Source organism: Lissotriton helveticus, chromosome 7 (assembly GCF_964261635.1).
Source record: "Lissotriton helveticus chromosome 7, aLisHel1.1, whole genome shotgun sequence".
Taxonomy (NCBI): domain Eukaryota; kingdom Metazoa; phylum Chordata; class Amphibia; order Caudata; family Salamandridae; genus Lissotriton; species Lissotriton helveticus.
The window spans coordinates 124,903,019-124,927,020 of NC_136068.1; the positions used below are offsets into that span (position 1 = coordinate 124,903,019).

Below are 24,002 nucleotides of genomic sequence, written 5' to 3' on the forward strand. Positions count from 1 at the left end.
TGTCAGTGATATGATCCTGTTGAACATGTAGGCTAGTACAATACAGGGTTTGAGCTATACACACTAACTTCTAGATATATATGATTTCAGACTGCATAGGGGTGAAGCCCAATTTTCCTATGTAACAAACAGATTTTCAAGGGGTATAACAGAGGCAGTTGACATTCTCAAATAGAATAGGACTTTTTTTTAAATTAATTTTCAACTTAACTGCATGTTTTATTTCTGATAGATTTGAAAGACTTAAGTCCATCAGATTGCCTATCAATCAATGATTATTTTTAATAGTTTTCAAAAGTATTCAATTTCAAACCAGATTTTAACATTGGTTGTGATGAAAACCAGACTCAGATGGAGAGGAATTGAGCAACTGGATTCAGCAGCGTGCCAGGCACACCCACTGCTAAGCTACACCAGTCCGTAATAGAAAGACCAGGCATAACATTAGCTTTAAGAAAACAAGAGGCCGATAAAAATAAAATTTTACCGCCTTGACTAGGAATGTTACAATTCTTTTCCTGATCCTATGCTCCAATTCCTTCAGATGTAGATTGTTTTTTCTTTGCCTGGAGGACAAGTGTATGAAGATATTCTCACAATGGTAGAAATATACCTCATTTTGAATGGTAAGTTATGCCTTTTACCTGTCCTAGAAGCAGATCAGTGAGAGAAGTTTGGTGGGCAATAGGACTGTGAACATGCTATCATCAGTTTTCCTAAAAATAGAATTGTGATTGAAAGAAGGGAAACGAAGAACACACTGCTTCCTTGTAACCCCTGGACAGCACTCATCTGCTGTCACAGGAGTATTTCACACAATGAATTCAGAAACCTGCACTCTTTACCAAGAGTTAGCTTACACATTAACTTTGTTTCTACAAAGAGCTGAGGAAAAGGTGCAAGGTTTCTTTGATTAGTAGATTATTTATGCACAAATTATGTAGAATAAAGGAGGAAGGTAAAATAATCATGAATGAATCCAATAATGTTATCGATACGACACTTGCCTAAGAGTCCGTTTTCTGACAAAATAGAAATGTAACTTCAGTTTTCCTAAATGGGTCACATTTGATTTTAGTAATTATTAAACTATAGAATATTGCCACAGATTTGACAGCTTACTTTGAAAGAACAATTGGAACGTTTCTCATTGTTCTCTGTGTATGTGTTGAGGTCATCTCCGTGCAGCACCAACACCAAGCTGATGAAATGTGACATCACCAAAATGTCAGCCTTCCAAACCAGTAACCTGAGAAGAATCTTGCAGATTTTCTGGCTGCAAACCATTTCCAACCTGGAACTGCTCACCAGATACAAGCAAGAAACTTTGAACACCATCATTATGAAAAAAAGATGAAAATGGATGGGAAACACCACCAGGAGAGAAAAACACTCCATCATAAGAATAGCTTTCATTGGACCCCTGAAGGCAAACGGAAGAGAGGCAGGCCGAAGAATGCCTAAAGGCAAACAGCGGAAACAGAAATTAAGACCCTGAAGAACACCGAGGCACCATACAGAAACTGCCTAAAACACAGAAGTGGCCCTACATGCCAGTCAGCATTACGGGCAGTGAGTGACTGTTCTTCATTATCAGGTCATTAGACTAGAGTATGGTTCTCATAATGATTTTGTAAGTGTTCGACCAAAACAACCTGCCCGCCTCAATGCCAAGCAATGCTTAGGGTGGCAGCACAGTAGGAATGGTTTCCCTACTGCTTTTTTCTCTACGCAGCTCCCACCCCATCTGCATTAAGTGGTTGCATTCTGATGCAGCAATCTATATGGCCACCCTTCTAGAGAAGTTAATTCAGTGTCTCTGCCTGCAAACTGGTTCTCAGTCTCACCTCAGCCAACTCAATGCAGACTACTTCCAGGTGCCTAGAGGAGCATACAAGAGCAATACTTCAGGATTATGCTTGTAGTACAAAGCACGACTGCCAGAGGGCATGCCCTTTATAACCCAGTAGCTTTGTTAATAGTGGCAGATATTCCCTCTTGGCTCCATCAAACTCCACTCTAGAGCTAGTAAAAAAAAATGAAAGCTAGGACCCACCTAAATGGGATGAGACCATGGAACTAGTAAGACTCTAAACGGTCTTTCCAAAGGACCATAAAGGCAAGAAATATGACCTTTTTTATTCTGCATACAAATATTGACAAACAAGGAAAAGCAATTCTCTTATTTTATGATCAAATAAAGGCAGTTTGGGGCTATTTCGACTGTATGGGCTGTTCTTGAAAAGGTGCAGAGTTGAAAGAGATAATTTGAGGATATGTTGGAAGATGGGATTTTGTTGAGGTTCATGAAAACGCAAAGGTTGGAAGTTCCCAAAAATTTAGCTGCCCCAATTAAGAGTTGTCCACTCCTGCTTCAGGCTTTTGTTAATAGAGGGGCTGAATGAAAATAATTATTTAGTAATCAATGGTTCCAAGAAAAATGTAACAGCCGACCAGCCTATTGAGGTAGGAGGAGCTCTGTGCATGAATCATATTCCAATTATTATGTATCTGAAATGAGAGCAAGAGGCGCCTCTAAAAAGCTAGCGCAATATATTCCTTCTATCTAAAGGTGTCTAAGGTTAGCAGTAAACAGTGTTGACCAAAATATATCCGGTCACACCACCAGGGCGTGCGTACTTATGGTAAAATAAGGACGTGATGGCCTTTACAGCCTAAATGTTAACAGGCTTGTCTCACCCTCTAACTGGCACAGTCTTGAGGAGTAAAAACATTTTTTGAACTTCCCCCAAATTTACCAATAAACCTTGGGAGCAGGACTATCGATTTTCCCATGGCACCAGGACTAGGGAAAAGGATGTTACCCATGATTGTCTTGTCCAAAAAGGACTGCCTGGATTTTTGGCATTTTATTCAAAGTTGTAGATCCCAAAAGGATTCATCATAACTGGAAAAAGATAGAGAGGGAGTAGAGGATAACACCTTCACCAGTATCCAAAGAATTTACAAAAACTGCACAGTAAAAAAATTATTATAGCCAATTGGTTTTCAGGAGATGATGTTGCTGTGAATTTAGACCAGTCAAACTCCCAAAACACCGCCATCTCTTTCTGTTTCTAGAGGAGACAGTTACGCCCATACTGTCCAAACCAGACTTCCACACTCTGAAAACTTTAGCAGCCAACATATGGGGCAATATATAGCACCTTTAAGTTCTCTGAACATCCAGGTAGCACAAAGTTCACAGTAACAAGGGAGAGATGCGTCAGCGTGGTACAGAAGAAACAGTCAGTCTTCTTTTTGTTCAGAAAATTAGATCAGCCCACAGGGGATACAAGAGAAATGGAGGATTCTTGAAATATGGAACATTGTGTGCGAGGCCAAAAGGCAATCAGCTCCTCGGCTTACCTGAAGAAGTGGCTTCAAGCTTTTTTGAAGGACAGAGAATGTCCCTTACTGGATGCTGTACTATGAACCTCTATACCTATTCTAAAAACTCACTTGACCGTTGTAAGCTTTTCGCGATAAAAACCCTTTTCCTATGCTCTCTGAAGTAGTTTCAGTGACTCATTTATTCACTTGATATATTTTCCTTTTCAAAAATAGGCAAGCATAGATATATTTGCCTAATTTGAAATAGAAGAACACTGCTCTATGCTTTTTAAAGTAAAATTGTGACACTCTAATGACTTATCCTTCAATTATGCTAAGAAATATTGCTTAATGTAACCAACATGTACAGTGGCTAGAGGAATAAAGAGCATGGAAGCCATTTTTATGGGACAAAAAGAAATGGCTATTCTCAGAAAATAGGGTGCTTGTCTCTTCAACAGTGCAGTTAAACACAAGTAAAAAATGCATATGGGAATGCGTCAGAGACGATGGGTAGGAGTATCATGTTCTCTTATTCGACCCCAAGTCAAATCGTTTCAATCCCTCCCTGGCTCACAGACATTCTGGGATACATAGTTCTGTCTGCCTAGATGTAATGCTCTGAGTCCCACAATGAAATGTTACAAAGGTTTTTGGCACTAAAGTGCTTGACAAATGATAGACTAGGTCTCATTGAGTTTGGAGGCCCTGCCATGTAAGGACATTTTCTGATATTCCTTTGGCTCAGCATGTGCGTCTCTGGCGCTTGCCTACACTCCGAAGATGAGCATGTACATGCTTCTCAAGGAACCACTGCACTACAATCCCCAGACCATCGATGGACTTCCAGATGTGCTAGCTATCAGACAGCAAGAAATCGCAGAGGTAGAAGTGAGGAGTGGTAGCTTGCTGAACAGTTCCAGACTGACTAGCCTGACTATCATGAACCACTGCAGTCTCAACTATTCCTGCTGAGATGTTCAGGACTGGGGCCCTGTGGATGGCCTAATCCAGACTACAGCAGCATCGCAGGGACTATAGATCTGACCCACCAGAGAGGCGAGAACTCTCCCATGTTATGCTCATCGAGATGGGATGGTCTATTAAAAATAAAACTGAGCTTCATACACACTAAACATAAAAAGACATACTGTAGTAAAACACATCATTCAAAACCAACAATAAGGATGATAGTAAAAAGAGCAAAAGCGAGAATTTTAAATTAAACTGTGGCTTGACTATCCCTTTAAGGGGTAAGCACTTTTAGTTAGAGGCATGCCCAGGCTATGGCATTCTCTGGGGAAGAGGCAGACCAGGAAAAGGGGGACACTACTGTTCTTACACTGAAATGTCTCCAGCTTAAACAACTCCTCAGTACATACACAGCACAGAGACACAGCTAAACGCACACATGCTTTGCAGGAGGCCAAGTCAATGTAAAAATGGTCAGGAATTAGAGCAGGGGAACAGAACGAAGAACAAAACTGAACATTAGTACTGCATGCGAGAAGATGCCCTCTATGGCAGGGTGCCAAGGTGGCACCATGCTAGAACATCCCAAGACAGCACGTCAAAGGGAAACGAGGTGCCGAAATAGCCCCGACAAAGAACACCAAGAAAGGGTGGGCCAGCAGCTCGGGCACAAAACAGCCCAGCGACTAGACATTAAGAGGGCAACACAGGTTGTAATCACCTTGAGTCAGAGTGCCAAGAAGGGATGGGCACAAGAGATAGGAACTATGTCAGAATATCAAGTGGGCAGCATAGGCAGGAATGACACCCTGAGACATGATGTCGAGAACTGGAGAAGAGACAGGGAGCAACACCCCAAAGACATGATGACATGGGCAAGTGAAGATGGTAAAGGGAGTAAGGAGAGATGGGATATGGACACATGTCAATTACCACAAAGATTGAAGACCAACGGGGCAGGACTCACATGAGGGAATCACCACTAAAAAGTGAACCATAGTAAAAAGGGAAAATACAGCAATAATAACTCACAACAGGAGACCAAGAAAGAAGGGACAAATGTGTGTGTAATGGGGTGCGAGAGTTTAGATTTATGCCTGAGCAAGACTAAGCAGGAAAAAACAGGCAGGGCCATCATCGAGTCAGGATAGCAACAGGGAATAGAGCAATAGGAGGCTGGACACAGTGAGGAGGATGAGCACAACAGAGGTGGAACGTCGGACACAATGCAGAGGGAGAAAAGGATTACAAAAACCTTGGCAGGAGTTTGGTGAAGGTGGTTTTAGGTGAAAAAAAAGGCTTGAATGGATGTGTGTGTGGAAGGGTGGAGACACTGACTGGTCCTATGAGTCGCCCACCCCTGTTTCTAAAGCACATAAACCCAGCGGAGAGTTGGCCTCCTCAATGACTTCCTTCCCTTCACGGTTGTGTCTGGAGAACAATGCGATCACTTGCTGGGGCTCAGTTTAGCTTGTCGGTGTGGTAGCTGGGGTGTGAGTCTGCCGTCAGCTGCGTGGTCTCCGTGGCAGACGAGGGCTGTACCAGGATTGGTGTGTCTGCTGTCTCTGTAAATCAGGAGAATGACAAAAAGGGGTGACTTTCAGAATGTCCAAGGATATCAATATCCATTTAATTCAAATCCCCAGCCTCAACTCCCCATCCCATCCCCACACATACATGTACATGCATGTGCGGACACACACATTCAGGCATACAAGGACATGCGCACACACACGCACACACATCCCCCACCTCCCTGCCCCCACCTTTCATCAACACACCTCAGTACAGCGATACGTTTAGTTTGCATAAAATTAAGGATTAGATTTTGGCAGTAGCTACATTTCAAATTAAAGGATAATGTTACTTACCCAGTAAACATCTGTTCTTGGCATGTACAGCTGTAGATTCACATACTTTGCATACTCCTGCCATCTAGTGTTGGGTCTGGATGTTTAAAAGTTGTTTTTCTTCGAAGAAGTCTTTCCAGTCACAAGGTAGGTGACTCCTCCTTTCGGTGATAGTACAGATGGGCATCAACTCCATTGTTAGATTGTTTTCCAGCAGAGGGTGAGAATGGAGTTAGTACTAAAGAATAGAGATGTCCATGCGTATTTATGTATAATAAAAGAGAGAACTGCAGCAGCTACAGGTAGCCAGGGAGGCGGGTGGGCGCATGTGAATCTACAGCTGTACATGCCAAGAACAGATGTTTACGGGGTAAGTAACATTTTCCGTTCGAGGTATGTGAGCTGCAAATTACATGCTTTGCGTAGATTATACAGAAGTATTCTCCCAATGCTGTGGCTAACCTGTAGCTGCTGGTGGTGTCTGAAACAGTGTTCTAAGTACTGCCTGGCCCACAATAGCTTGTTGTTTCGCTAACACAAATACACAATAGCGTTTGGTGAATGCGTGCGGTATAGACCATGTTGCTTTATAAATGTCCACTATGGAAATGTTTCCTAAGAAAACCATATTAGCCCCTATTTTGCAAGTGGAATGCGCTCTCGGGGGTGTAGTTAAAGTTCTTTTTTCTTTTGCATAACAAGTTTGGATGCATTTAACAATCCACCTGGCAATACCTTACTTGGATATGGGATTGCCCTTGTGTGGTGGTGCAAAGGCAACAAAAAGTTGTTTGGTTTTACGAAATGATTTTGTCCTTTCATTGGAATATAAAAGGGCTCTTCTGACATCTAAGGTATGTAGAGCTCGTTCTGCCACAGAATCAGGTTAAGGAAAGAATACAGGTAATTCAACTGACTGATTGATGTGAAAGGTAGAAATTTGGGGTTGGTAAAGACCCACTTTGTCTCTATGTAACTGGAAAAAAGGTTCTTCTATGGCAAGAACATGTAGTTCACCCACTCTCCTCAGTGAAGTGATTGCAATGAGGAGAGCAGTTTTCCAAAAGAGAAACTGTGGCTCACATTTATGCACGGGTTCAAAAGCTGGGCCCATTAACCTTGTGAGGACTATGTTAAGATTCCACACTGGGACAGGTGGGAGTCTTGGTGGTATGATTCTTAAGTCCTTCCAGGAAACCTTTAATTACGGGCACTCTGAAAAGCAATAAATGTTGCCTACTCTATAGATACGCAGCTATTGTAGCAAGATGTAGTCGGATAGAAGTGTAAGCCAATCCTGACTGTTGTAAGTGTAACAGGTAACAAATGATGTTTTGTATTGAAGCATCATGAGGATTGACATTATTGTTACTGCAATAGATAACAAAACGTTTCCATTTAGCAGCGTAGCAGGCTCTTGTAGTAGGCTTTCTGGCCTCCCTAATGATGTTCTTACAGTCTGGTGGAAGATTTAGATAACCAAACTGTGAGAAGTTGGCCTGGTACATGATGCTCACTAGTTCTAGTGATCACCTTGTACCATGCCAAGCAACCCTTATGGTGCAGGTTGTAAAGTCAACCTTATAGACAAGCTATCCTAGGGGTAGCATGGACTAAGCAGTCTTAGGCTAAACTCTGTAAAGGCATGTGAAGCAAGCTGTTTTACCATACACCATCCCTTGAATACCAAATGAAAGGACACCACACAGATATATATTGAAAATATATATAGATTTATTTCTACAAATAACCCTGATACTCTTTATGAGCACAGAAGCAAATGCGTTAAAACAAAACACAGTTTAAATACACAAAAGTTGCACAATTATGGATGAGCCCTAGGGGCCACCTAAACCATATACTAAAATAGTGGTATAAGAACCACTATGGGGAAAGTGAAGAGGCCTAGGGCCTGGGGAATCGCTGGAGCTGTTCGGGACTAGCAGTGAAGAAGTCGGGAAAGGCCCGCGGGACTCGGGTGCAGTGTGGAAAGTGCACGCTTTACCAATGCAATGTCAATGGTGCGTAAAAGTTACAAAGTTAGTTAAAAAGGAACCTTCCGAGTGACCTAGAAGGATGAAACTTTAGACACAGACACTAGAGGTGTGTACCAGTGTGGGAACACCGGCGGAGCTGAGTTACCTCACCCACAGGAAGCGGGTGCATAGGGTCGAAGTAGTGTCGGGTTTCGTCACGCAGGTCGATGGTGCTTGGAGCTGAAGATGCTGCAGGCGACTCGATGTGAAGAGTTCCGGTGGATCCAAGGGTGGATCTGAAGAGGTGAAGACCTGAAAGCAGAGGGGACAATGTTCAAAGTCACTAGCCAGTGACTACCGTGGAACCAGAGTGGAACCAGGCGATGTCGGGTGCAAACAGGCGTCGAGGTGTAGCTTCTCTCTGCAGCCACGCGGACACGAGGGGTCGAAGACGTCCAGGAGTCAGTCACGAGCTGTCCCACGCAGGCTTCTCGCTGTTGGCGGTGTCGGCAACTTGATTGGAGCAAACAGGCCTTGGCTAATGCAAGCCACGCAGGAATCGAAAAAGGCTTGTTACTCGGACCAGCAAGGTCAGAGCAGGTGCTCCTTTTTACAGGAGCGAGGGCAAGTCTGGAGCAACCAGACCCGCAGTGTAAGGTGAAGGTTTCGTCGCCAAGATGGCCGCTAGCCACGTGGCAAGTGGACGGGATGGCGCGTCGAGTGGCACAATGCAAAAGGGCCCCACGCAGATCGTGGAGATGCTGGGGGACTGATCTTCGGTGCAAGGGCTGCTCGAGGTTGGGGCTTCTCAAACCCCAAAGCACAGCGTCGAGGGTGCCTCTGATGCTGCGCAGTCAGCGTTTCGGGGGTCTTCCAAGAGGTCCGGTCCCACGTCTCTCGTGCCTCCACGGGTCCCTTCTTTGCAGGGACTGTGGATCGGGCGGTGAGAAGTCTGGGAGTCTGGGTCTTGTCAGGCTCTGGGCTCAGGCTCCGGCGGGAGGCGGCGGCAAAGCAGACGTCGAGTTGCTGGTTGGTGCCTGTATTCACAGGGTGGTCACTCCTTGGCCACAAGGGAGATTCTCTTCCGTCTTCTGTGCAGCAGAATGTCGAAGTCCAGTCTTCTTCTGTATTTCAAGTTGATTCAGGATGATCTGAAGTCTCAGGACACAGCTCCCACTCTTATTCGAATCTGGGGGGCCGGATCACCTACTAGGTCCCTCCTCTGGGTGGAACCAGGAAGGGGGGTGGTTACACCCCCTTTCCTTTGTCCAGTTTCGCGCCAGGACTGGGGCTGGAAAGCCCCAGCACCGGTTTGAACTGGCCTATGCACAGGGACACCTTGTGTGCCCCAGGCATGTCTGATTCTATTCAGCCCTGTCCTACCCAATACACAAAATCCTGTCTGGAGTGGTGCTAGCACCTCCCCAGGCAGGAAACCCTTTGTCCAAGCTGCCCTCGCTGGAAGGACTCCCAGCAGCAGGAGGTCAGACTTGTGTCTGTGGTGGCAGCATCCATTTTGGGATGCTAAGGCTCTGTTTAACTTTAACCGGGGTTCAGGCTAGGTACATGTCGTGTCCCTCTAGAAGGGTGGAATGCTACCCCCGTCGCCAGAACTGGCGAGGGGGTAGTATTCCAATTTGTATGACACCTTACTCGACATGTTTTGATAAAGCCAAACCCAAGATAGCATTTAACCGCGAGGTTCATAATGCACTTAAGAGTATATGGTATGGCAATATCATGAAACAGCTAAAGGAAATGGTTCCGAAAGCTGCAGACAGGCTCAGCTCATGCCAGAGCACCAGCTCACATATTTCCAAGCACTCTGCCTCCAGGATTGATGAGGCCTTCCATAGGAGTGACTGATAGGAACATATGTGTCCATTTTAGGTTAGGTATAGGCATACTACACCTAAGTAAGGGGTGGTTACACCGACTTACCCCAGCTGAGTGATCAGCCAGTTGTGTCAAATATGGAGGCCAGGCCAGGGGTGGCACAATACATGCTGCAGCCCCTGGTAGGCCTTGGAAGCACCTATGCCCTGGGTACCTGGGTACACTGTTACAGGGGCCAATAAGGTGAACCAGTTCCAATTTCGTTATGCACCTAAAGTACATGGGTAACAATTTAGAGAGAGAACAGCAGGCTGTGGGTCTGATTAGCAGGCCCACAGCCACATTAAGTCATAAACCAGTGAAGCAAAAAGCAAAAATTTGGGGTGACCATAGGATAGCAGACCCTACTCTCCTACACAACCCCCCCCCCCAAACGCAGGGACATTAGACTAACCTTGACCAGTTGTGTCTTCATGTTCTAAGTGGAAGTACCTGGAGAGACCATCTGCATTACCATGGTCAGTCCCTGGGCGGTGCTCCACTGTAAAGTCCATCCCCTGTAGGGAAATGGACCACCTGAGCAGTTTGGGGTTTTCACCCTTCATCTGATTAAGCCATAAGAGGGGCTTATGGTCGGTCTGAATCTTGAAGTGAGTGCCAAACAAGTATGGTCTCAACTTCTTCAGGGCCCACACCACAGCAAAGGCCTCCCTCTCAATGGCTGACCAACGTTTCTCTCTGGGGGTCAGCCTTCTGCTAATGAAAGCAATGGGCTGGTCTTGACCATCTACATTAAGCTGTGAAAGCACAGCTCCCACTCCCAACTCAGAAGCATCGGTTTGGACAATAAACTCTCTTGAGTAGTCCGGACTCTTCAGGATAGGTGCAGAGCAGATGGCCTTCTTCAGGTCATCAAATGCCTTTTGACAGTATTCTGTCCACTGAACCTTTTTGGGCATCTTCTTGGATGTCAGATCATTAAGAGGAGTCACAATGGACCCATAGTTCTTAACAAACTTACTGTAGTACCCAGTCAGGCCCAAGAAAGCTCTGACCTGAGTCTGGGTAGTTGGAGGAGTCCAGTCCTTTATGGTCTGAATCTTACTCTCCAGTGGTTGAACTTGGCCTCCACCCACAAGGTGGCCCAAGTACACAACCTTACTCTGCCCTATCTGGCACTTGGTTGCCTTGATAGTGAGGCCTGCCTTTTGCAGAGCCTCTAGCACTTCCTTCAGGTGGACCAGGTGATCCTCCCAGGTGGAGCTAAAGACAGCAATATCGTCCAGATATGCTGCACAAAAGTCATCCAACCCAGTAAGGACTTGATTCACCAACCTTTGGAAGGTGGCAGGTGCATTCTTCAGACCAAAGGGCATCACCACAAACTGGTAATGCCCACTGGGGGTAGAAAATGCTGTCTTGGCTTTAGACACCTCAGCGAACCTGATTTGCCAGTAGCCAGCTGTCAAGTCAAATGTGCTCAAATACTTGGCAGAAGCCAATTTGTCTATGAGCTCATCTGCCCTTGGAATTGGGTGTGCATCTGTCCTGGTGACAGCATTGAGTCCTCTGTAGTCCACACAGAACCTCATCTCTCTCTTTCCATCTTTGGTGTGAGGTTTGGGGACCAGAACCACTGGGCTAGCCCAGGGGCTCTCTGAAGGCTCAATGACACCTAACTCCAGCATCTTTTGCACCTCAGCCTTGATACAGTCTCTGACATGGTCAGGCTGCCTGTAAATTGTGTTCTTTACAGGAAGACTATCACCAGTGTCCACCACATGGGTACACCAGTTAGTCTGACTGGGTGTCAGGGAGAACATATGTCGATATGACTGCAAAACCTGTCTGCAGTCATGTTGCTGATGTTCAGTGAGGCTGCCATCTAAGGCCACACCATCAACTGAGCCATCCTCAGGATTCTGAGTCAGCAGGTCTGGGAGAGGGTCACTCTCTTCCTCCTGCCCCTCATCTGTAGCCATGAGCAAGCCCATGTCTCCCCTGTCAACATATGCTTTCAGCCTGTTAACATGGAGCACCCTGTGGGGGCTCCTGGGAGTTCCAAGGTCCACCAAGTAGGTAACCTCTCCCTTTTTCTCAATGATTGTATGGGGTCCAGACCATCTGTCTTGGAGTGCTGCTGGGGCCACTGGCTCCAACACCCATACCTTCTGCCCAGGCTGGTACTCAGTCAGGACAGCCTTTTGGTCATGCCAGGCTTTCTGTAAGGCCTGGCTAGCCTCAAGGTTTTTGGAGGCCTTCTCCATATACTCAGCCATCCTGGAGCGGAGACCAAGTACATAGTCCACTATGTCTTGCTTGGGCTTTTTGAGAGGTAACTCCCATCCTTCCCTCACCAGACATAGGGGTCCTCTCACAGGATGTCCAAACAACAATTCAAAGGGGCTGAAGCCAACTCCTTTTTGTGGGACCTCTCTGTAAGCAAACAGAAGGCAGGGCAGAAGGATATCCCATCTTCGCCTGAGCTTCTCAGGTAATCCTTTGATCATGCCCTTTAGGGTCTTGTTGAATCTCTCAACAAGCCCATTGCATTGTGGATGATAGGGAGTGGTGAACTTATAGTTGACACCACACTCCTTCCACATAGCTGTCAAGTAACCTGACATGAAGTTTGCACCTCTATCAGATACTACCTCCTTAGGAAACCCCACTCTGGAGAAAACTCCAAGTAAGGCCCTGGCCACAACAGGAGCTGTTGTGGTCCTAAGTGGAATTGCCTCTGGGTACCTGGTGGCATGGTCCACCACCACCAGTATGAATCTGTGCCCAGATGCTGTAGGGGGATCCATTGGTCCAACAATGTCAATCCCCACTCTTTCAAAGGGCACCCCCACCACAGGTAATGGTATTAGGGGGGCCTTTGTGGTACCACCTGCTTTGCCACTTGCTTGGCAGGTTACACAGGAGCGACAAAACTCCTTGGTATCTTCTGACATGTGAGGCCAGTGAAAGTGACAGACAAGTCTGTCCCATGTTTTGTTCTGGCCTAGGTGTCCTGCTAAGGGAATATCGTGTGCCAAGGTAAGAAGGAAGCCCCTAAATTGCAGAGGTATGGCCAACCTCCTGGTTGTACCAGGCTTGGGGTCTCTACCCTCTGAATAAAGGAGCCCATCATCCCAATAAACCTTATGGGTACCTTGAGCATTCCCAGCAGCCTCAGCAGCAGCCTGCTGTCTGAGGGGTTCAAGAGAAGGACAGGATAACTGAGCCTGCCCCAAGTCTGCCCTAGAAGGTCCCCCTGTCCCCAGAAACTCAACCTGATCAGGTTCAAGCTCTAGAGGGACAGTTCCTTCAGGGGTCTCAGAATCATCTTCCTGTGAAGGCTGATCCTCACTTGTAGGCATTTGGGAAGGCACAGCCTTTGCCCTCCTGTTCCTTGTCTTGGAAGGTACTTGGTCCATTGTTCCAGGATCCAAGACCTGAGATTCAGAGAGGCACTTTTTGGCCTGTGACCTGGTCCCAGCAAGGACATGTGATGATATCCCTAACATCTCTGCATGAGTCCTGTACTCAACTTCTGACCATAGAGAGCTCTCCAGGTCATTGCCCAACAAACATTCTACTGGGAGATCAGCACTAACCACAGCTCTTTTTAGGCCAGTTACCCCTCCCCAGGAAAAGTTAACAATTGCCACACTATGGGTAGTAGTGACATTGCTGGCATTGGTCACCAGGTAATTATCACCTGGTATGTACTGTCCAGGGTCCACAAAGCTAGGCGTCACCATAGTGACACTGGCACATGTGTCCCTGTATGCTTGAGCCGCTTTTTCATTAATTAGAGGTGTCTGTCTGTACTTGCCCAAATTATTGTGACTGACAGTAGGGGAAAAATCAATCTCCCCATCACAAATCAGAACAGCCTGTGTGGGGACTCTGACTAGGTCAGAATCTCCATCAGTTCCCAAGGTGATACCCACTACCCCCTTAGTCTGTGGTCCAACACTGCCAGCTGTACTAGTGGGTGCAGGTGCCTTAGGGGCTGCAGTGTTGGTGGCTCCACCCTTTTTACAATCACTTGTCCAGTGAGTGGTGTTTTTGCAAAAGCTACACCAGGGTTTTCTTTGACCTTCTTTCTTCTTCTTCTTGGAAGTTTGGGACCCACCCTCAGTATTAGTTTGGGGCCCTGTTGAAGACTTCTGGTCTTTAGCTTTCTGCTCCCCACCCTTCTGGTCTGTTTTCTTTTGGTCACCACCCTGGTTCTGGTTCTTTTGCTTAACTCTGGTTCTAACCCATTTGTCTGCCCTCTTTCCCAATTCTTGGGGAGAGGTTAGATCTGAGTCAACCAAATGTTGATGAAACTGCTGGTTCTGACAGTTATTTAAAATCTGTTCTCTCATAAGCAAATTGTACAATCCTTCATAGTCTGTAACCTTACTTCCCAGCAACCAGCCCTCCAGAGCCTTAGTGGCACATTCAACAAATTCAGACCAGTCCTGAGTCTGTGTCTTCTGGGTGTCTCTGAACATTAACCTGTACTGTTCAGTGGTTAAGCCTAACCCATCAATCAGAGCACTCTTCAGGACCAGGTAGTTTCTAGACTCCCCATCACTAACTGTGAGGAGTCTGTCTCGGCCTTCACCTTCAAAGGAGAGCCACAAGATTGCTGCCCACTGCTCCTGAGGGACCTGCTGTACTTTGCAAGCTCTCTCAAGTGCAGTCATCCACTTGTGGATATCATCCCCAACGTTGTAGGGGGGCACAATCTTACTCAGGTTTCTATTGTCATAGGACCTGTCTTTATCCTTAGGGATAGTGCTGCCACCAGTGGAATCTAATCCACTCTCTCTAGGCTGCCTTGCTCTAGCAAGTTTCTCTTTGGCCAGGGCAACTTCTAATTCTTGTCTCTGGATCCTAAGTTCAGCCTCTCTCATTTTGGCCTCATGTTCCCTTCTCTGAGGGCTAGTGAACTCCCTTCTGGAGTTACCATGAGAACCTTTAGAAACATGGGAAGTATTGGACTCACCTGAGTGATTCCTCCTCCTCCTATGCTCCTGGTTAAGTCCATTTGGGGGCCTGAATGGGTTGGACCCACCTTCAGTCCCAAATAAGCTTAGGTTAGCCTGGTTAAGCCTGCTGACTAACACCTGGCTATCTCTATCATCATCAGAATCACTTTCTTCTACCTCCTCCCCTTCTTCCTCAGGCTGAGAATTCCCAGGGGTCTGGTCTTCCTCATCTATCTGGATGACAGGGGCAGGGGCATCAGGGTTATCATCTTCAGAAGGAGAGACTTCCTCACCAGTCCCTGAGGTGCCTGGCTTGGAGTTCTTTAGAGCTTCAGACTGGTCTAACAGCTCTCTGAGGTGTCCTGCTGTAGGAGTAGGACCTGTTTTGATTCCTCTCATGGAACACAGTTGCCTCAGTTCCTTAAATGGAAAGATAGCAAATTTGGATGGTGCCCTTGGAGGGTCACTCTCAACAGAGGTGGTTCCAGTGGATCCCTCTGCTCCAGACATTGCTCTAGTGTGGTGGATGTGTTGCAATCTACCTACACTTGTGTTTTCCTACAAAACCTATCTAGTAGTTGTAGTCAGGATGTGCTACTCCCTATCCTCTACAACAACTAAGTTCAGTAGAACTTAAGTATATCTTGTCTTGTTTTAGTGTACCTATCAGGTACCTGTATGATCTTTCAAATGATATTTTCAAAGATTGTAATGGTAAAACAACAGCAAGCTCAAATCCCAATCTGCTGCTCACCAATGTGAGAAGTTGGCCTGGTATATGATGCTCACTAGTTCTAGTGATCACCTTGTACCATGCCAAGCAACCCTTATGGTGCAGGTTGTAAAGTCAACCTTATAGACAAGCTATCCTAGGGGTAGCATGGACTAAGCAGTCTTAGGCTAAACTCTGTAAAGGCATGTGAAGCAAGCTGTTTTACCATACACAATCCCTTGAATACCAAATGAAAGGACACCACACAGATATATATTGAAAATATATATAGATTTATTTCTACAAATAACCCTGATACTTTTTATGAGCACAGAAGCAAATGCGTTAAAACAAAACACAGTTTAAATACACAAAAGTTGCACAATTATGGATGAGCCCTAGGGGCCACCTAAACCATATACTAAAATAGTGGTATAAGAACCACTATGGGGAAAGTGAAGAGGCCTAGGGCCTGGGGAATCGCTGGAGCTGTTCGGGACTAGCAGTGAAGAAGTCGGGAAAGGCCCGCGGGACTCGGGTGCAGTGCGGAAAGTGCACGCTTTACCAATGCAATGTCAATGGTGCGTAAAAGTTACAAAGTTAGTTAAAAAGGAACCTTCCGAGTGACCTAGAAGGATGAAACTTTAGACACAGACACTAGAGGTGTGTACCAGTGTGGGAACACCGGCGGAGCTGAGTTACCTCACCCACAGGAAGCGGGTGCATAGGGTCGAAGTAGTGTCGGGTTTCATCACGCAGGTCGATGGTGCTTGGAGCTGAAGATGCTGCAGGCGACTCGATGTGAAGAGTTCCGGTGGATCCAAGGGTGGATCTGAAGAGGTGAAGACCTGAAAGCAGAGGGGACAATGTTCAAAGTCACTAGCCAGTGACTACCGTGGAACCAGAGTGGAATCAGGCGATGTCGGGTGCAAACAGGCGTCGAGGTGTAGCTTCTCTCTGCAGCCACGCGGACACGAGGGGTCGAAGACGTCCAGGAGTCGGTCACGAGCTGTTCCACGCAGGCTTCTCGCTGTTGGCGGTGTCGGCAACTTGATTGGAGCAAACAGGCCTTGGCTAATGCAAGCCACGCAGGAATCGAAAAAGGCTTGTTACTCGGACCAGCAAGGTCAGAGCAGGTGCTCCTTTTTACAGGAGCGAGGGCAAGTCTGGAGCAACCAGACCCGCAGTGTAAGTTGAAGGTTTAGTCGCCAAGATGGCCACTAGCCACGTGGCAAGTGGACGGGATGGCGCGTCGAGTGGCACAATGCAAAAGGGCCCCACGCAGATCGTGGAGATGCTGGGGGACTGATCTTCGGTGCAAGGGCTGCTCGAGGTTGGGGCTTCTCAAACCCCAAAGCACAGCGTCGAGGGTGCCTCTGATGCTGCGCAGTCAGCGTTTCGGGGGTCTTCCAAGAGGTCCGGTCTCACGTCTCTCGGTGCCTCCACGGGTCCCTTCTTTGCAGGGACTGTGGATCGGGCGGTGAGAAGTCTGGCAGTCTGGGTCTTGTCAGGCTCTGGGCTCGGGCTCCGGCGGGAGGCGGCGGCAAAGCAGACGTCGAGTTGCTGGTTGGTGCCTGTATTCACAGGGTGGTCACTCCTTGGCCACAAGGGAGATTCTCTTCCGTCTTCTGTGCAGCAGAATGTCGAAGTCCAGTCTTCTTCTGTATTTCAAGTTGATTCAGGATGATCTGAAGTCTCAGGACACAGCTCCCACTCTTATTCGAATCTGGGGGGCCGGATCACCTACTAGGTCCCTCCTCTGGGTGGAACCAGGAAGGGGGGTGGTTACACCCCCTTTCCTTTGTCCAGTTTCGCGCCAGGACTGGGGCTGGAAAGCCCCAGCACCGGTTTGAACTGGCCTATGCACAGGGACACCTTGTGTGCCCCAGGCATGTTTGATTCTATTCAGCCCTGTCCTACCCAATACACAAAATCCTGTCTGGAGTGGTGCTAGCACCTCCCCAGGCAGGAAACCCTTTGTCCAAGCTGCCCTCGCTGGAAGGGCTCCCAGCAGCAGGAGGTCAGACTTGTGTCTGTGGTGGCAGCATCCATTTTGGGATGCTAAGGCTCTGTTTAACTTTAACCGGGGTTCAGGCTAGGTACATGTCGTGTCCCTCTAGAAGGGTGGAATGCTACCCCCGTCGCCAGAACTGGCGAGGAGGTAGTATTCCAATTCGTATGACACCTTACTCGACATGTTTTGATAAAGCCAAACCCAAGATAGCATTTAACCGCGAGGTTCATAATGCACTTAAGAGTATATGGTATGGCAATATCATGAAACAGCTAAAGGACATGGTTCCGAAAGCTGCAGACAGGCTCAGCTCATGCCAGAGCACCATCTCACATATTTCCAAGCACTCTGCCTCCAGGATTGATGAGGCCTTCCATAGGAGTGACTGATAGGAACATATGTGTCCATTTTAGGTTAGGTATAGGCATACTACACCTAAGTAAGGGGTGGTTACACCGACTTACCCCAGCTGAGTGATCAGCCAGTTGTGTCAAATATGGAGGCCAGGCCAGGGGTGAAACAATACATGCTGCAGCCCCTGGTAGGCCTTGGAAGCACCTATGCCCTGGGTACCTGGGTACACTGTTACAGGGGTCAATAAGGTGAACCAGTTCCAATTTCGTTATGCACCTAAAGTACATGGGTAACAATTTAGAGAGAGAACAGCAGGCTGTGGGTCTGATTAGCAGGCCCACAGCCACATTAAGTCATAAACCAGTGAAGCAAAAAGCAAAAATTTGGGGTGACCATAGGATAGCAGACCCTACTCTCCTACACAAACTCTATGACTTCAGGAGCCAGATTGCGAGGTTCAGTTGTTTGGGATCTGGGTGTCTGATTTCTCAATGGCTGTGTGAGGAGACTAGATGTTATGGGCAGCTTTTGATGTGGAACCAGGGACAGCTACAACAGGGTTGTGAACCATGGTTGACGGGCCCATGTGGGAGCTACTAAGATTAGTGTGAGGGATGTTTGTCTGAGCTTCAAAACTACTAATGGAATGAGTGAGAGAGGCGGAAAGGCGTAGGCAAATATCCCTGACCAGTTCATCCATAGTGCATTGCCTTTGGACAGTGGGTATGGGTACCTGGAGGCGAAGCTTGGATATTTTGGTGTGTGGCAAACAGATCTATCGGAGGGACTCCCTAACTTTGAAAGTATGAAAGGAGAACCTGAGGGTGAAATTCCCATTTGTGTATTTGATGCCTCTGTAGGCTGAGGAGATCCGCAATCTGATTGTTGACTCCTGGGAGGTGTTCCGCTAGAAGATGGATTTTGTGGTGAATGGCCCAATGGCCCACCTCCAAATGTCTTGGGCCAAGTGTGACCGTGGGAGAATGTGTCCCCCCCCCCCCCTGTTTTTGTATGTAATACATTGCTGTCATGTTGTTGGTACGAACTAGGACAGCTTTGCTGACCAGGTGAGTTTGAAATGCTTTGAGTGCTATAAAGACTGCTAGCAGCCCTAGATGGTTGATGTGGAGCGATTTTTGCTGTTGGCTCCACGGGCCTTGCACAGAATGGTGCTGAAGATGGGCCCCTCAGCCAGTGAGGGACGCGTCCGCTGTTAGCATTGTCTGTTGAACTGGGTCTATGAAGGGCCGTCCTTTTGACAAGTTTTGTGTGTTCCACCAGTGCAGAGAGTGAGGAGTATGGCAGCTTACCAACGCTAGATCGATTAAAAGACCCTGTGATTGGTTCCACTGACTTGCTAAGCATTCTTGTAGGGGCAGCATGTGAAGCCTGGCATGGGGAACTATCACAATGCAAGATGCCATAATTCCCAGTAGTTGCATATACACTCGAGCCGGAAGCGAGTGATTGGATTGAAACTGGAGAACTAGGGTCTGAATATTGCAAATTCTGGCTGCGTTGGGAAAGGCCAAAGCCTTTTGAGTATCTAAAGTGGCTCCTAGGTAGTTTTGAGTATTGGAAGGTTGGAGATGTGATTTTAGCACATCGACTGTGAACCCCAATTAATGTAGTAACTGTAGTGTTCTGTAAGTGTGTGGAGACATTTTGGATACGTACTGGCTTTGATGAGCCAGTTGTCCAAGTAGGGGAAGATGTGAATGTGTTGTCTTCTCAGGTGAGCAGCATCTACTACCAGACACTTTGTGAAGACTCTTGGAGCAGTGGTGACTTCGAAGGAGAGTACCCTGAACTGGTAATGTTGGCCCGCTATCACAAATCGGAGAAATTTGCGATGAGCGGGATGGATTGGGATATGAAAATAGGCGTCCTTTAAGTCTAGAGTAGACAGAAAGTCGCACTGTTGTAGAAGTGGTAGTACTTGTTGAAGTGTTACCATGTGAAATTGGCCTGAATGTATGTAAAGATTTAGTTCTCTAAGGTCCAAGATTGGTCTGAGAGAACCGTCCCTTTTGGGTATCAGAAAGTAAAAAGAGTATACATAGCCCGACCAGTGTTATTAAAGTGGTAAGGGCTCTATAGCACCTTTTAGAAGGAGAGACTGAAGCTCTTGTTTGAGGAGGTGTAGGTGATTCGGTGAGAGTTTGTGTGACTTTGGGGGAATGTTTAGTGGATTGTTGGTGAACTCCAGGCAGTAACCAGACCAGATAATCTCCAGTACCCCTTTTTCTGTAGTTATGGACTGTCAGACTGGTAGGAAATGTGAAAGACGCCCCAACAGGTGTTAGATGGTGGTGGGGTAATGCAGGGAAGTCACTGTTTGGTGTTGGAGGGGGATGCACGTGCATTTGAGCCTCTACCTCTACCCTTGCCATTGTTGCCTCAGTAACCCCCCCTCTGAAGGAACCCTTAGAGGCACAGGGTTGATTGTTGCCTTTATAAGTGGTGGTAGTGGTGTCTGAGGAGGTATTTTTAGATCCTCCGCGGTAGAAGGAGCACCAAAAGGAACCACGTCCTGGTGTTAATTGAAGGGCTCCCATGGATTTGGCCACTTTTGTGTCCTTTTTCATTTTTTCCAATGATGAATCTACCACAGGTCAAATAGGTGTTCTTTATCGAATGGTGTGTTCAGGATAGAAGTCTGAACCTCTGGTTTGAATCCTGAAATACGTAGCCAGGTATGCCTTCTTAAAAGGACACTGGTGTTCACAGCTCCAGCAGCAGTGTCTGCAGCATTTAGCGTGCACCTGATTGAATTATTTGAAATGAGCTGTCCCTCCTGCACTAGGTCTTGCGCTTTGGACATTTGCACATCAACTGCTCCATCTCATCCCAATGCGTCCTTTCGTATCGAGCTAGCAGCGCTTGTGTATTGGAGTTGCGCCAGAACGGCTACCCTTTTACCCGAGGCATCAATCAGCTTAGATTCTTTATCTGGGGGTGGAGCATCTCCTGTTGTGTGCAAATTAGCCCTCTTGCGTGCGTTAGACACCACTAAGTAATCCAATGGTAATTGGCCCTTTATGTATGATGATTCAGATGGTGCGGGCTGATATTTCTTATCTACCCCAGGAGTAAGGATACGGGCCCTGACGGGGTCATTAAAAATATCGTCAACATACCTGATCATACCCTGGAGCATGGGAAGTGTGTGTGAGGATTTTTGTGTGCTACTAAGGGTCTCAAAAAGGAAATACTCTTCTAGGGATTCCTTATGCAGCTGAACACCATGGTAGTTAGCAGCTCTACCTAGCAGTACTATATAACCTACACTGTAGTCTGGCGGAGAGAGCTTGGTAGGGTACAGGTCAGGATCATTACCTGTGGGGGCATTGGGGTTATAATCTGTCGAGGGGTCTGGGGGTATTCGGTCATTGTCCCCATCCCCATCCCGATCATCCTGATCTTCAGGTGCATGTGGTGGTGAGCGTTGAGGTGAAATCATTAAAGGTTGAAACTGAGGTGAAGGAGGAGATGGAAGGGGAGGAAGAGAAGGATTTGTACTGACATTTTTCCTTTTTAAAGGAATGTGGTAGGCCTCTTCTGTCTCAGGTTTCCGTTTTCTCAGTTTTGTGGAGATATGTCCAGTAGTTGGGTGGATATATAGCTCTCTTTGTTTAGGATCCGGTTTGGAAGGCAGAGCATCAAAATGTTGTTACTTATATGGAATCGGCACATCTGTGTGTTTTGGTGCCGAGCCGGAGGGCGGGAGTCTGAAACATGTTCTCCATGCCGACCGTGGCCCGGAAGCAGGGGTTGGATGGAAGCCTTCTTCTTGGGCTGAGGTGGACTTTGGGGCAAGGGAGGATCTGTAGTCATGGTACGCTGCCCTTGCGGGATGTCTTTGTCCCAGTCTGAGCCGTAGTCAGAAAATTGGGTCTTATGCCTCCTCGGATTTCATGGTGTCTCTGGCCACTTGTTCCAAATCTTCTCCAAAGAGGTCCGGAATGGAACTTGTGTGTTGGCTCTCCATGTCGCGACATCGAGCCTGACGGTCACAAAGCGTTTTTTTCGATCAGAAAGCCTTACATGCATTGCAGTCCTGTTCTCAGTGCTCCGGTGACAAGCAAAGGTTGCACATTTGGTGCGCGGATACTTCGCGTGGCACAGTGGGCAGAAATTAAATGGAGTCCGTTCCATCGGCGCGAAGTGGACCATGCGGGTAGGTCCGACGGCACTCCACGAGTTACCCGATCGAAAGAGGGATTTTTAAGTAACACGATCTAAAACAATACTGTTGAGGGCGAGTGTCTTGCGCACCGAGGGAAACCAAAGTAACTGTGTCAAACCAGAACGCAGCAATTCACGTCCAAACACAATGGCGGAAAAAAGCAATAACAATGGAGTCGATGCCCATGCGCACTATCACCGAAAGGAGGAGTCACCTACCGCATGACTGGAAAGACTTCTTTGAAGAAAAACAACTTGCAAACATCCGGACCCAACAGTAGATGGCAGTAGTATGCAAAGCATGTGCTCAGCTGCTCACATGCCTTGAACACAAACTTATTGTTCCTTAAGAAAGAAAGCAACTTGTGTGTAAACAGTAAGAGGACTTGGACACATCTTAAAAAAGAAATCATGTACATGTCATTACATAAAATTAAATAGCCATTTGAAAAGGCAAACTTTCCAATTTAACTAAAATCCCCAAGCGATAGAGCATGGAATTTGAGGGGAAAAGAGTTTAATTTCTGGTAATAAGCTGGTGGGTGTTGAGGATTTGCCTGTTACTACATTGCTATGGGAACATTAGTGGTTAAAGGAAAACAAGGACAGTGATTACTTCTCCTTGAATAAGAAATAACTAGAAAAACAGCTTTCGTGGGTACTGTGATGAGATGACAAAGAAACTTTTAATGTTCTGGATTGTTTCATGGAGTTGTTAACTAGTTACAGGTCTATCGGGGAGGTATGCCCACAAATCTGTCCTCTGATGTGCTTGTTGGGGTTGATGATGCTGATTAATTGTTGCATTGTTCAGACTTGAAGTAAGAAGAATCACATTTTAGGCTGAAACTGACTCAATGTCCAATATTAATATTTCCATTACAAATGAAGATGCTTGTTCATTATGTGTGATTTAACTTATTTTTTGGATTATGAGAAATTAGAACTAATTATTTCAACTGATCCACTGGCATACACACTGGGTTGTTTAAAGATAAGCTGAGAAATGGACAGGCATTCTAAACAAGAACAGGTTACTTACCAGTAACTTTGGTACAATACTCCTCTGCATTTTTTACAAGTTGTTATTCCATCAATCTCCTCACTTGTTAACGTGGTATTTCCCAGTAAACATTAAATGAGATATGCTACAGATGGTAGAAGTTGATACATCCTTCTCTAGCTCCCATGCCTGCAGACTGGAATTCTCCAAAATAGCTAGTAATAAGTGCCACCATACAATACTTGAAAGGGAACAATTTGGCATATTTCTATCCTCTGACAGGATGTTATCAGCAGTGGTTTAATGCACTAATATTAACAATCAGTTTTAGAAGAACATTGTGGCGGTGCTGGTAAGGAAAAATGTAGACAACAACAAGCCTGCAGAGGGAAAATTCATTTTAGATTAATCAAATAACATTCAAAATTACAATGATCCACTATCAGAGAAAGATCCTTGGTAGTTTTGTCCAATTCCTGGAGTAGACATAGTTGGGAGTGAGAATGGCCATGTGGTACCTGCAGACTTATGGGTGGGGGGCATGAAGCATCGCAGGCAGTGGAGCTGGATGAGGTGGTGGAGGGTAGAACCAATGCTGCCACACTTGCTTGGAGGAAGCAAGCAACCACAAAGCTAAGTGCCTTTGTACAATAACAGATCATTTGCAACTGCTTCACCCCAAGCAGGGGATCCAAGGTTCGGAACAGACAAAGACAAGTGTAGTAGTGCAACAAAGCCACACAGAAGCTGATGATGCACAGACCATGAAAGAGGGCCTACGGGACATCTTGGGT

The 24,002-nt window shown here is 46.6% G+C and overlaps 1 protein-coding gene across 1 annotated transcript in view; it reads right to left on the reverse strand.

Annotated features, from left to right (window-relative positions):
• Positions 1-2,132: 2,132 nt before the first annotated feature.
• DNAJC5 (DnaJ heat shock protein family (Hsp40) member C5) overlaps positions 2,133-24,002 on the reverse strand; it is a 244,403-nt gene continuing 222,533 nt past the window's right edge. Inside the window, exon 6 of the mRNA XM_078651667.1 lies at positions 2,133-5,870. Within this exon, the coding sequence (XP_078507793.1) occupies positions 5,767-5,870 (104 nt within the window). The 3' untranslated portion in view covers positions 2,133-5,766. The remainder of the gene's footprint in view (positions 5,871-24,002) is intronic.